The sequence below is a fragment of the Bos taurus genome, chromosome X, assembly GCF_002263795.3.
Source record: "Bos taurus isolate L1 Dominette 01449 registration number 42190680 breed Hereford chromosome X, ARS-UCD2.0, whole genome shotgun sequence".
Taxonomy (NCBI): Eukaryota; Metazoa; Chordata; class Mammalia; order Artiodactyla; family Bovidae; genus Bos; species Bos taurus.
The window spans coordinates 132,642,016-132,655,804 of record NC_037357.1 but is presented as its reverse complement, the minus strand read 5'-3'; the positions used below and the strand labels follow the sequence as shown (position 1 = coordinate 132,655,804).

Sequence of the window (13,789 nt, the reverse complement as noted above, 5' to 3'; positions counted from 1 at the left end):
GGGGGAAGTGAAAAGGCATACCTGTGAGCATCAGTCCTTGCTACCAAATCGATTTCTCTGATACTGTTCAGATCAAGAAACACGTAGCCCTGAGAATTTCATCTGTCTAGTTGCTGTCAGTTCAGCTTGTCAACATGTAGCCCACGTGGAAAACCAGTCTGCTGTTTCAGAGGGTATTCTGGCTGATGGAGCTTTTGTGAGCCAACCTCCAGTGATTTGAACTCACTTCATTTTTGGAGAAGATAAAAAACTGCCACCCATTTAATTAACTTCCATTTGCACGGCAAACAGTAGATAATTTGTGGAGCACAGTGGATCTCAACCAGGGGTGTTTTTGCCCCCTAGAGGTACTTGGCTATGTCTCAAGACATTTTCAGTTGTCGAAGCTGAGGGGCTGGTTGTGGGGTAGGGGGTGGTGGTGGTACTACTGGCCTCTGGTGGGTGGAGACCAGCAGCACTGCTCAACATCCTTCAGCCCATAGCATGGTCCCCACTACAAAGAATGATTCAGCCAAGGTGTCTGTAGTACCAAGACTGAGAAACCCTGGTTCCGTACTGTTAAGTGTTTTAGTAGCAAAGGACAGAGAGAAAACGTGAGTACAAACCCAAGGTAGTGGAAATGGCTTCAAACTAGCAGCTTAGACCCAGCCCCTGTCCCTGTCCTGTTGACTCATTAGCTGTGTAACCTCGAGTGCATCTTTGAAAGGGGCTCAGTCTCCACCTTCCTTGCCCTTAAACGAGGTGATCTTTGTGGACTCTTCCACTCACCACCATTCTGTTACCCATCAGTTCTTCTTTATGTATAACCAAGTTGGTTATTGGGCTTCCCTGGTAGCTCAGTGGTAAACAATCTGCCTTCCAAGCAGGAGACATGGGTTCAATCCCTGGGTCGGGAAGATCCCCTGGAAGAGGAAATAGCCACCCATTCCAGTGTTCTTGCCTGGGAAACCCCATGGACAGAGGAACCTGCCAGACTGCACTCTATGGGGTCACAAAAGAGGTGGACACGACTTAGCGACTAAACAACAGCAGTGCTGGTTATTCAGTTCACTTCAGTTTAGCCGCTCAGTCATGTCCGACTCTTTGCAACCCTGTAGACTGCAGCACAACAGGCTTCCCTGTCCCTGTCCATCACCATCTCCCAGAGCCTGCTCAAACTCACGTCCATTGAGTCGGTGATGCCATCCAACCATCTCATCCTTTGTCATCCCCTTCTCCTCCCACCTTCAATATTTCCCTGCATCGGGATCTTTTCAGATGAGTCAGTTCTTCAAATCAGGTGGCCAAAGTACTGGAGCTTCAGCTTCAGCATCAGTCCTTCCAATGAATATTCAGGACTGATATGTATATATAGTTTCTTGTAACATCTATGTGTTTAAGCAGAGATCCAGTATATTCTTAGGCAGTCCTGGAGCTTTTTGGCATCTCTTATTTCAGTGTCTTGCCCTCTGTGTTTGCAAACACGCCTTTCATATCCCCATATACGTTGTTTCTATAATTCACATGTCCAGAGGAACTTTATTCACTTTGGTCTTCATTATAATCACAGGTTCAGTATTCCATGTTTATTCCTGTGATTCAAAAAAGAAAATACAAAATAAGGACTGAATTGTGCATCTGTTGCTTGAGCTTACTTTTCTGTGTTCCCCGCCCACTTCTGGCGGCACAGTGATCCCTGGGTTGGGAAGATCCCTGGAATAGGAAATGGCAACCCCCTCCAGTATTCTTGACTGGATAATTCCATGGACAGATGAGGCTGATGGAATGCAGTCCATGGGGTTTGCATGTGTCCAAAGAGTTGGACACGACTGAGTACACACCCACACACCCATACCAACGTTTCTTTAAAGGTTGAAATACAAGAGTGTCAGTCTGTGTATGCAGAAAGTCCACACAAGGCCAAACACCCCTTTCGGTCCAGGATAAAGATGGGGTGGGAAAGAGAAGAGCCGACTTAATTTCTGATCCTGACTTCCTTTTCTTTTCCACTTTGTGATGGATGTTATGACGCTTCACAATTCTTAGATTGAGGGCTTTGCTTCTGGCATGGTCAGATACTGCCATCTGGTGGTGTATTCGTATCTGACACTGAGTAGAATTACTCAGATTACAAATTAATTAAATTATAAGCACTTTATAGGTGGCACTAGTGGTAAAGACCCCACCTGCCAATGCAGGAGATTAGAGACATGGGTTCAATCCCTGGGTCAGGAAGATCTCCTGGAGGAGGGCATGGCAACCCACTCCAGTATTCTTGCCTGGAGAATCCCATGGACAGCAGGCTACAGTCCATAGGGTCACACAGAGCCAGACACGACTGAAGCAATTTAGCACACACTCAAATTACAAATACCACTTACAAACTAGAAGTATTTGTCTACATGAATGGGTCCTGTTGGGTGCTCCGTGAGGGCTGGGTTGGGTAAGCAGCTTGAGGCATGGACAATGGATAACTCCTGGCCTCCCTTGATCTTTGGGAATGCCCAAGCCTAGAGTCATCGCAGCTTCATAAAGTTGGTGAAGATTTCAGTACTCATTATGTTAACCCCGCCCCTCATTTATGATGCCCGAGGTCACGTAGTTCCCTGTGGTCTCCAGTCTAGTAACACTACGTGTTTTAAGTTTGACTCAAGCAACCTTTAGCAAGATAAAATTTTAGTTACACAAAATTCACAATCACCCATTGTGATTTAAATCAGTGTGAGGAGACCAAAAGTGGGACAGGGGAGGGGGAAAATAAATGGTCATCTTCAGCAGTTTTTACATGTTTACTACAGTTTTATCTTCCCCAGATTTTAAAAGTCAGATGTGTCATGATTTTGAAATCCATTCCTATTTTCATTCCCACTGGTATTTGCTAATGTAAATCCATAAATATTTTTACTTTATTCATCTGTTCATTGATGTTTTTATTACATTCTTTATCCTGTTTAAAATTGTTGGCTTAACTTCTACAGTGCTTTCACTTTCTACTTTTTTATCTCTTTTTTCATGCGGCTCGACAGAAACGTTCACTGTAAGTGACCTTGGACTTGCCTTTGCCTTGCTGGTCAGGCTGTGTCACATCTTTGTTCAGTGAATCAATGTATTTAGGATGGTCAAGGCATGGTCAGGAAGGACATAGCTCATAGCTGTCCTTTAAAGTAGCTCAACAGTTACTCTTATTATTGTCATTTCAGTGGTATTCATCTGGCTATGAAAGTGGTGTAAGAACTTTCTTAAAAGCTTGAAGTGTTTTTTCCTCCTTTCCTTTCCCCCTAGACTTTAACCCTTCCATGATTTTAGTATGTCAGCTGGCAGCTTTGCCCATAGTGTGATTTTCCTTATACTTTCCTACTTTTTGTCAAATGGTATTGTTGTCCTTAGGTCTCAGTGTCTGTCAGTCTGTGTTTCATGATGAAAAGTTCAGGGGCTTTAAAAATCAATGTGAAGAAGACTGTTTATTCCTTACTTCATTGGCTGCTCCCCACTGTCCCATTGTTGCCTTGAAGCCCGAGAGCAGACGGTTGGGGTATGTAGTGTGGGGTCTGCCATGTGCTTTTTTCTCACTCAGGGCGACAGATGAGTGACTTCCTTCTTCTGTCAACTCCTGCATCCGGTTGCTCCATGAATGCACTAAGCTTTCGATCACTGAGGATTAGGCCTTTCATTTCCTTTCTCTCTTCATCCATCTTCATTGCAATGAGAGAAATTTTGTCAGAGTCACGTTACCAGGTTGCCTGGAATTTGACTGGATTGTTGCATGGTGTTACTTCCTTAAAGATGTGTAAGGCCGAGTGACAGAACTGGGAATGGAAGTAGTGAGCAGTTGTGTTTTCTGGGGTTCCATGCAGCAACCTGAGGGCTTCCATCTGCAGTTCAGACCTGGGGGCTTTGGTTTCTTCCATGGGGCAGGGATGATGAACAGAGCTGGACTTGGGATTGGTGATCTATGATGTGTGAGTCAATACCTCCAGCCACCCTGGGACTGAGTCAGTTTTTGCCTCTGACTGAGGCGGAGCTGGTGGCCCCTAAGATGGGTGTTGCATGCCTTTGGAAGATCAGCTTTTGTCTGCTTTTGTCTGCAGTTAACATCGTGAGACCAAAGCCACAGACACCCCCATCTGTTTTGCACCCCACTGAATGTGTTTGGGTTTAATTGTTCTGTGAATTAATAATTTGGTTGAAAAGAGAGTTGGTCATTGGTGGACTGAGGGAATGCACTAAGCTTGAGATCACTGAGGATTAAGCCTTTCATTTCATTTCTCTCTTCGTACATTTTCATCGCAATGAGAGAAATTTTGTGAGAAATTTTGTTGAGAAATTCCCTAAACTTAGGGATGCGCAGATATCTAAAATTTCAATTTCTAGAGCTTAGATGCCTGAAGCAAAGTAGAGAGACCAGAGGGACCTGCGTGACTAACAAGAGGCATCATGATGCCAGAGTGAGGCTCAGTTGGGGCTTCATGGTTTAATCCTGTGTTCTAACCACGTGTGCCTCTCTTGAAAGCGTGGAGGCTCCTGTGTCCATTGTCACATTCAGCAGAGGGCACTTGGTGCTGTGAGGGAAAGAGCAGAAGGACTTGATGAAATGAAATGGTTAAGGGGAGAATGTCAGTGGCTCTTGGTTAAAGTAGGTCTGAGACAAAAGTAAAGCTGCTCAGTGATGAGACTGTCTAATCCCAGGAGACCCTTCTGGAAGCCAGTCTGTCCCCAGGACTGCTGAGGAGGATGCTGTAGTCAGAAAAAGGGGCCACGGAGACATTGACAAAGGCCAAGTCTGGGTTGCATCTGTATATCCTCTGACTTGAAAGTCACTACGTTTTTTTAGGGATGATTTTGATGATTTTTTTTTTAATTCTGTTTTGCGATTGTGAGGCAGTGTAGTCCACATTTCTTGTATGAAGCATGGAGACTACCAGGCAGCATCAAAGAGGAAACACTGACCCTCCCAGCTCTCAGAGAACTCGCTATGCTTCATGCCTGAGTGATCTCTCTCCCTGACACTCTCTCAGAGTGCCACCGTGCCCAGGGCCTTCCCACCACCTTCTGTCCTGTGTGCTCATTAAGGAGGTGAAAGGAGATTTATGGTCATTTAAAGAGCTTTTAAAGAAGTAGCCGGAAGCCCGTATCTTCCAGTTTTCATTATCAGAAGGTTCTCGAGCAGAGTGTGGTTAAGCACACATCTGTGCACACGCTGGCCTGTCTCTGCTGCTTTGTGCTTCGTCTGTGCTGTGACCTGGCCTCCTGCACCGTCACCTCCTGAGCCCTGCCACGTCTCTTGCTTACAGTAGTGACCCTTCGAGAAGACAGCGCCCAGAGGCTGGAGCACAGACCGTGCCGCATGTCCATCTGCCTGTCTGATTACTCCCTGGCCAGCGACAGCGGCGTGTTTGAACCTCCCAACAAAAGGTTAGAAGCTGACCTCCCCTCCCTGGGCTGACTTCCCGAAAGACAGCCCTGCCCATACGTGTCTGGCTTGACACTGTGTGTGTCTGTGGGGTGCAGCTCTTCTACTTTCTCTCCACCCAGGAGAGGGCTCTTAGCATTCCCAGGAAACCCCTCTGCTCCTGGGTGGTGTCTGGGGACTGGCCTGGCTCCCTGTTTCTAGGACGACTGCTCTCTCTCCAGCCCTGGGCGGGGGGCAGTGAAAGGCACAAGCCCAGTAGAGCTGGAAAAGGAGAATCAGTGTGTGAGAGACACCTGCTTTTTTCTAGAAAGGATGTTTACTTGAAATGAATGTCCATGCCTCGCCATCCCTCCCACTTTCCTCAGCTCAAGGAATTACTTTGCAAGGGCAGAACAATTCTGGGCTTTATTTTGTTTGAGACCTTTGATGTCATTTATTTCGCCTCGGGTATCTGTATGCATCTCATTTATTGTGTAGCATTTTAAAGGACGTGTTTTTGAACTTTGTCCTAAACATCACATGTGGTCTTCAGAGGTATGCAGTTATTTTTTCAGAAATACCACCTGGTCGGCAGGCACCCTGGGCGATGGCATCATGGATCCTGGGGACCTGCTGTGTCCTTTCATTCAGTGTAGAGCATTTATTTCAGTCCCCACTTAATAAAGCCCCTCTCACTAAGAAGCACTCCTAGCAGGAGTTTCTGCTGAGCCCACAGTAACCACGTCCCCTTGGGGTAATGGTTCCTTTTCTGATTGTGTTCAGGAGTGAGGATGCTGACGAGCCTGTTCGTGGAGATGCTTGCAGTAACGAGGGGCCCCAGATCCATGTTGGATTTCTGTGAGTACAGAAGACTCTTTCCCTGTGGATCGTGAAGATGATGGGTAGATTGGGGCCCGCCCACCAACTCAGAGCTCCGCCCACAGGCCTAGAGGGATAAAGGGACCTGAGTAAGCAGCTCCATTGCTGTCCCCCGACACCAAGTCACAGCTGGGGACTGTCACCCTGTGTAGCCCGGGGAGCTGGGTGCTTTGCAATGCAAAACGTTTGAGATTCTAGTTACAGTTTCTTTCTTTTTTAAAAAAAAAATTATTTACTTATTTGACTGTAACAGGTCTTCATTGTGGATGCAGGTTCTTTAGTTGTGGCATGCAAATTCTTGGTTGCAGCATGTGGAATCTAGTTCCCTGGCCAGGGATCAAACTCTGGCCTCCTGCACTGAGAGCATGGAGTCTTAGCCACTGGACCACCAGGAAAGTCCCCGGGTTACAGTTTCTGTTCTCAGAGGAGTAAGGCAGGATGTTCACATCCCAGCAGCTTTCTTTTGCTCACTCTTGTCATCCTAGTCGAGTGTTTCTCAGTGTCGGCGCTCATGACCTTGGAGCTGGGTTGTTCTTGGTTGGGGCCCATCCTGTGCACTCTGGAGTGTTCAGTGGCACCAAGATCCAGTAGCCGCCACCCCCCCACACACATACACTTGGTGTGGCAGTAAGAAATGTCCTCAGACTTCACACCGGTCTCCTCGGAGTGTGGTGAGGGCCACTGTGGTAGTTGCACCAGAAGGATTTGTCCACCTCAGGGAGTTTGCAGTCTGTGAACTCGTGTTTTATTTTCCAGGCTTGACAGGGCCAATGAGTGTCTCCTTGTGAACGTACTCCAACTGAAGAACTTTGCTGGGCTGATGGTAAAGGAAGACTGCAAAATGTAAGCTTTCCCAGGCCCTCCTCCACACCACACCGCTGGCTAACCTGTGCTTCTTGGCTGTTTGGGCAGGGGAAAAGACTGTTTTAGAACCTGAATTCAGAATAAGACGCCAGGGCATGTCTGCCTGAAATATAAAAGATTTTAAGTTTTAAGAAGAGGCTGGTTTACTATTGGAAGCAGGTGGCATTCATGGAGCCAGTCTGCTTATGTGTGTGGCCATGATGAGAAAGGGCTGTGTGCCCTTCATTGGTAGCCTTTGAGCTTAAGATGTCTCTCCTGGTCACAAGGCTTGGTGGTGACATGGCCACACTTGTCTCTTGAGACCAGATGAGGTGCCTGAACTGGGAGAAGGGAATTCGAGTTGTCCCCAGCAGGAAGATGGGTGCTTGAACGCTGGGAGGGGGAGTCCCACTTAGCCAGGTGGGTGAGCCCCCCTGTGATGGGCGTTCAGGCCAGATGGCGCCCTCCCCTTCCATGAGTCATCTTCGCAGACTGGCCTTGCAAAGCCCTTGGAAGCAGCCTGGTTTTGGGTGGCTGACGGTTTGCAGCATCCACTGATGCTTGAGCGTCTCCTGGGTGCCAGCTTCCACACCGGGGGTGAACAGGGCAGGGAGCACAGCCTGGTGCGGCAGGCAGAGCTTGGAGAGGGAGCCAAGGGGCCGTGGAGAGATCCGGCCAGATTTTTTCCCACAAAGATGGTGAAAGCAGAATGTCCACTTGAGTCCCTCTCAAGTCCTAACCACTGACCTGGAAGTCTTTCCTTTGTGAGTGGGTTTTCTCCCCCTGATCTCTAGGGGCTTGTAAGTTCTTTGGCCTTATTCTTAGTTGACAAAAAGAATCTCCTCCAAAAGACAGTAAAACTCTGCGTATGGGCAGTGAAACTAGGTGGCGTATCTGCACGCTTCTGTGATCCACGCGTGTCCCATGCAGCTGTTTCAGTAAATGCTGCCTCCATCCGCTTTTTTCCTCCCTCTCTCGGTTGCAGACACATCCGTGTCTATCTGCCCCCGCTTGACTCCAGCACGCCAAACACTTACTGCTCGAAGGCTCTGGAATTGCAAGCCCCCCTGGTATTTAATGAAGTGTTCAGAATCCCTGTGCATTCAAGCATGGTGACGTTGAAGTCTCTTCAGTTATACGTGTGCTCCGTGAACCCGCAACTGCAGGAGGAACTGCTGGTACGGCCCCTCCCTGCCCCTGCCCCCTCCCTCCCCACCTGCCTGAGTCCCAGGGTGGGACACTGATGAATTGTGCCGCTGTCAAAGGATCTCTGTCGCAGGGAGGAGAAAAAGGGGTGATAAAACCCCTTATCTTGTCAAGTGTTTTGTACTTGTGTATTATCTCAATGAATACTTGTAAAACGTCTGCGTAACCACTTCTGCAGTATCCCCATCTTCAGTCACAGGAACTAATAAATAGGTCTGATAAACTCGGCAGATAGAACTATAGGATGGTCGGTTACATTTGAATTTCAAATAAACTATGGATCCCTTTTAGTATAAGTATGTCCCATGTAATATTTGGGACAGAATTGATATATATTTTTTTAAATACGCTGTTTATTTGAAATGACAGTTCACCCAGATGCGCAGTATTTTATCTAGCAACCTTGGAACCAGGTGAATCAACTATCCATCTTTACCTAGGCAGATAGGGCGGGGCTTGGAAACCAGGCTGCTTTCTTCCCAATGTTGGAATTTTCCCCCTTAGTCCCACTCCATCAGTGTCAGAATTAGAGAAGAGTTCCACCAACCTTTTTTTAAAAATCCCTGTGAGAATCACTGGCTCTTCTAAGTGGCATACCCTGAGCCTGACCCACCACTTCATCTTGTCTGTTCTCTGCCCTACTTCCCCTCCTAGCACGTTCTGATTGAGCTGAACCTGCAAGCAAGGAGCTGCCCCCATTAGATCCTTTGTGAAGACTTTCATTTCACTGCAGCCTTTTTAGGCTTCCCTGGTGGCGCTAGTGGTAAAGAATCTGCCTGCTTAATGCAGGAGACTTAAAAAAACATGGGTTCTATACCTGGGTCAGAAAGATCCCCTGGAGAAGGAAATGACAACCCACTCCAGTATTCTTGCCTGAAAACTCCCATGGACAGAGGAGCCTGGGGGGCTACAGTCTATGGGGTCACAAAGGGTCGGACACAACTGAAGTGACGTAGCATGCATGCATGCAGTCTTTGAATAGCAGTGGAAAATTGTGTGGCCTTTGTGGTTAACATTAAAGGGTGACTTTATTTGATGCTTGTCGGTTGTTAAGATGCAGTCATTCAAGACCTGTTGTGCTTTTTTTTCCTTTAAACACCTTGCAGGGCATTGCTCAGATTAACCTGACCGATTATGATTCGAGCGAGATGCAGCTGCGATGGTACTCAGTCCAGGTGTTCACTGGCCCCGAGCCACCGCGGCGGGAGGAGGAGCGGCCAGGAGACTGTGCCGCCCAGGACCTGACACTGGCTGCTTGCAGGAAGACAGTAGGTGGCCCAGCTTTGAGACAGGCTCTTCCTGGGGACATTGTTTCTAAGAAACAGCTATGTAAACATGGACTTCCCTGGTGGCTCAGACAGTAAAGAATCTGCCAGCAATGCAGGAGACCTGAGTTCAATCCCTGGGTCAAGAAGCTCCCCTAGAGGAGAGCATGCCAACCCACTCCAGTACGCTTGCCTGGAGAATCCCATGGACAGAGGAGCCTGGCAGGCTATAGTCCATGGGGTTGCAAAGAGTCGAACACAACTGAAGTGACTTAGCACACACACGTTTGTTTCAGAGAAGACCCTGCTGACTCACCCACTGAGCAGCTGAGCACATAGTGATGCATGTGGCTGTTCAGGATAATGTTTTTTTAATGCAGCGTGTTCTTGATCATAAGTGATGCGTTAGTAGCTTTAAAATTTGAATTTTCAGAGCTCCCTAAAAAGGCCAAGTTACTGACTTTCTGTCAACCAGGGCTGAGGTGCTTCTCACTGGAGGGCAGCTGGGGATGGCCACTGGATGGCTGCCAGCTGGGCAGGGTAGTAGGGTGCTCCCACAGGCTTTCCGTTTTGCCACCACACACCACTGGCCTCAGTTGCTTCTCAGCGTCATCCCTTTCATCCTGCAGGACGCAGTGACGGTGCTGCTGGCGAGAACCACAGCGCAGCTGCAGGCAGTAGAGAGAGAGCTGGCCGAGGAGCGCGTGAAGCTGGAGTACACAGAGGAGGAGATCCTGGAGATGGAACGCAAGGAGGAGCAGGCTGAGGCCGTGTCTGAGAGGTGAGTGTGGCCGGCAGCCCCTGAGAAAGACGCAGCTCATCTTCCTGGAGTGAAGCAGCTACAGGTTAGTTTCTGTAGAATGTGCTGGGCGACTCTTGGATACCTTTGCGCAGAAGTTGGGATTCTCATGAGGGGGTCGTGTGGTTGTTTTCATGAAGGCCATATTTTTGTTTGTTTGTTTGTTTGGCCATATTTTGACTCTAGCTGTAGGCACAGGCTTTTCACCTTTCTTCCTATTCCTGAATTTTCTTAAAGTGAGGGAACTGTTGAGGGCTCCCTCTGCCAAGATTGGATATGATAGATCTTTAAAATTCTGTTTTTTTTCTTTATTAACTGCTTTACTGGGACACAGTCTCCCTACCAGGGCTTCCCTGGTGGCTCAGACAGTAAAGAATCTGCCAGCAATGCAAGGGACCCAGGTTCATTCCCTAGGTCAGGAAGATTGCCTGGAGAAGAGAATGGCTACCCACTCCAGTATTCTTGCTTGAAGAATCCTCATGGACAGAGGAGCCTGGTGGGCTACAGTCCATAGGATCTCAAAGAGTCAGACATGACTAAGTGACTTTGACTTTCACATTTCAATCTCCCTACCATACAGTCACCCCTTTAAGTGTACACAGTTCGGTGGATTTTAATACAGGCACACAATTATGCCCCCAAAGCCACAGGCAACTTTAGAGCATTTTCATCCTGCCAAAAGGAAACCCCATCCCCATTAGCAGTCCTCTCAGCCCCTGGCCACTGCCCATCTCCATGCCATCTCCAAGGATTTGCTTGTTCTGGGCATTTCATTTAAATAGAATCATGTGATGCCCCTTTACATCTTACCCAGAGCTGCCTGTGGGCAAATGCTTGACTAGGGCAGATGTGTCTTTAGTAGAGGAATCACTCAGAGGAGCGGCACCATGAGTATATCGCTTTCTGGCAGATCCTTTCCGGAGGCACTTTCTTATTGCTTTACTTCCACGTTTTTCCATAAAGAGCATGTTTCCAAAGCTTGCTACTTCTTCCTAATAGCTTTCTCAGGGTTTATTTTCAAAAGGAGTTTATTTTCGGGAGGGAAAGTGCACGGCAGAGAGGTGGGCTCAGGGATGGGCAGGAAGCTGAGAGGACTCAGAGAGGTGGTCCCAGGGTCCTGGCATCTTCAATGACTGCAACTGGGCGAGACAGACAGACAGACCCTCTAGATGAAAGGCCTCATAGCACTCTGTCTTCCCTAGAGAACCTAAATGCCTTTCACTTTATGAGAAAAGTACCCATCTTCAGTCATCAGAAGCAAATATTGAGCATCTCTGCTACAGTGCTCTAAGTGCAGCAGTGAACTCAGTCCTTGATGAACATTTTGAGGGCTTTTGCCATGTCCACCTGCAGGAGTTGGCAGGCAGACTCGGTAGACAGTGGCTGTAGCAGCTGTGCCCAGACCAGCCCCCCGCACCCAGAGCCCTGCTGCGTTGGTGTTGACTCCATCCATGGACACACGTTTGCTGGCCAGGCAGATCCTTACAGCCCCGAGAAACTTCAGCCTCCAGCTCTTAAGGTAAGTAGAAAAGGTCAAGGGATATGATGGATCCCTTAATGTTTTGCGTGACAGTACCGGGCACTGCCCTGGATGGGGGAGTGTGTATCCCACATGAGGGAAGCCAAGCAAATGCCCTTGCATCTGTAAACAGCAAGTCCTATGGAAACATTTGTCTTCTTTAAACTAAAAAGGTTGGATTTTTACTCATTCATGAGCCATCTGATGATGACCCATTCCCATCTTCAGGGTCATGTGTGGCTTGGGATATTTCATGGGTCCCTATGGTTTTGGACACTTGTAGTTATTTTCCATTTGTGACATTAAGAACAGTGCCTCAGGAGGAGATGCTCTGGGCATAGCTACCAGTCATTGCCAGCATCCAGCTTTCTCAGACCTTTACAAGCATTGGTCCAAGTCAGGGGAGTGGCTTGCTTAATGTCTCTTCCTCCCGCAACTTTTCATTTTGAAGCACTTTGAATCTATAGAGAAGCTGCTAGAATAGTACAGTAGATACTTTTAACTCCTTCACCTGGATTCCTCAGTCGCTAGTTCTTCAACCACATTTGCATTCTCTCTCAGCCTGTGCTCGTGGTAGCTGCTAGGCATTGCAGATGCAGCAGCAAAGAAACAGATGGCAAGTCCTGCCCTGTGGGCAACAGACAGGGTAAATCAGTACAACTCAGCAGCAATGGAGGTAGTCAAAAGGGCTACTGAAGGATGAAATGATAGGGAAGCAGGGCTTGCATTTTTAGAAAGATTTCTCATTTTAGAAAGGGGTACATTTAGAAATGTAAATTGGTATCTTCAAAGATCAGGACTGTAAAATGGTGCAGCCACTATAGAAAACAGTGTAGAGGTTCCTCAGGAAATTAAAGATAGAATTATCATCTGATCCAGCAATTCCACTTCTGGATGTACATCCTAAAGAATTGAAAGAAAGTCTCCAAGAGATACATGTATATCCATGTTCATAGCAGTATTATTCACAGTAGCCAGGAGGTGGAAGCAACCTACACGTCCATCCACAGATGAATGGATAAGGAAAATGTGACATATATGTACAATGGAATGTTACCTTTAAAAAGGAAGGTAGTCATGTCACATGCTACCACATGAATGAAACTCGAAGACACTGTGCTGAGTGAAATGAGCCAGTCACAAAAGAATGAGTACTATATGATTATACTTACATGAGATTCCTAAATTTAGTAATTAAATTTATAGAGACAGGAAGTAGAATGGTGGTTACCATGGGCTAGAGATGGGGAAATTGTTGTTTAATGGTGGCAGAGTTCAGTTTGGGAAGATGAAAAAGTTCTGGAGGTCTCTTTCACAATAATATAAATACATTTAATACTACTGAACTGTGCACTAAAAAATGTAAATTTTATGTTTTTTTACAAACCATGAGAAAGAAGAATAGAGCTGGAGGTACCATGGTCTCTGATTTCAAACTATACTACAAAGCTATAGAAAGCAAAACAGTATGGTACTGGCACAAAAAAATACACATAGATGAATGGAACAGATTATAAAGCCCAGAAATAAACCCACACTTATATGGTTAACTAATCTGTGAGGAAGGAAGCAAGGAAATACACTGGAGAAAAGACAGCCTCTTCAGTAAGTGGTGTTGGGGAAAATGGATTACTTTCTCATTCCATTTTTAAATGGATTAAAGACTTATATGTAAAGTCTGAAACTATAAAATTCCTAGAGGAAAGCATAGGTAGTATGCTCTTGGACTTTAATCTTAGCAATGCATTATAGTTTAGGATTTCTCTCCTCAGGCAAGATAAATAAAAACAATAAACAAATGAGACTTTATCAAACTAAAAATTTTTGCCAAGTGAAGAAGCCTATAAGGAAAACAGACAGCCTACTGAATGGGAGAAGATAGTTGCAAACATTATAGCTGACAAGGGGTT

The 13,789-nt window shown here is 46.8% G+C and overlaps 1 protein-coding gene across 4 annotated transcripts in view; it reads left to right on the top strand.

The window, feature by feature from the left end:
* The window catches only part of WWC3 (WWC family member 3), a 110,130-nt gene that overhangs the window by 85,977 nt on the left and 10,364 nt on the right, over positions 1-13,789 (top strand). For all 4 annotated transcript variants that reach the window (XM_005228503.3, XM_059883909.1, XM_005228501.4 and 1 more), the window contains 7 exons: positions 5,271-5,391; positions 6,152-6,226; positions 7,004-7,090; positions 8,076-8,268; positions 9,403-9,564; positions 10,191-10,342; positions 11,714-11,879. In XM_005228503.3, the coding sequence (XP_005228560.4) occupies positions 5,271-5,391; positions 6,152-6,226; positions 7,004-7,090; positions 8,076-8,268; positions 9,403-9,564; positions 10,191-10,342; positions 11,714-11,879 (956 nt within the window). The remainder of the gene's footprint in view (positions 1-5,270; positions 5,392-6,151; positions 6,227-7,003; positions 7,091-8,075; positions 8,269-9,402; positions 9,565-10,190; positions 10,343-11,713; positions 11,880-13,789) is intronic.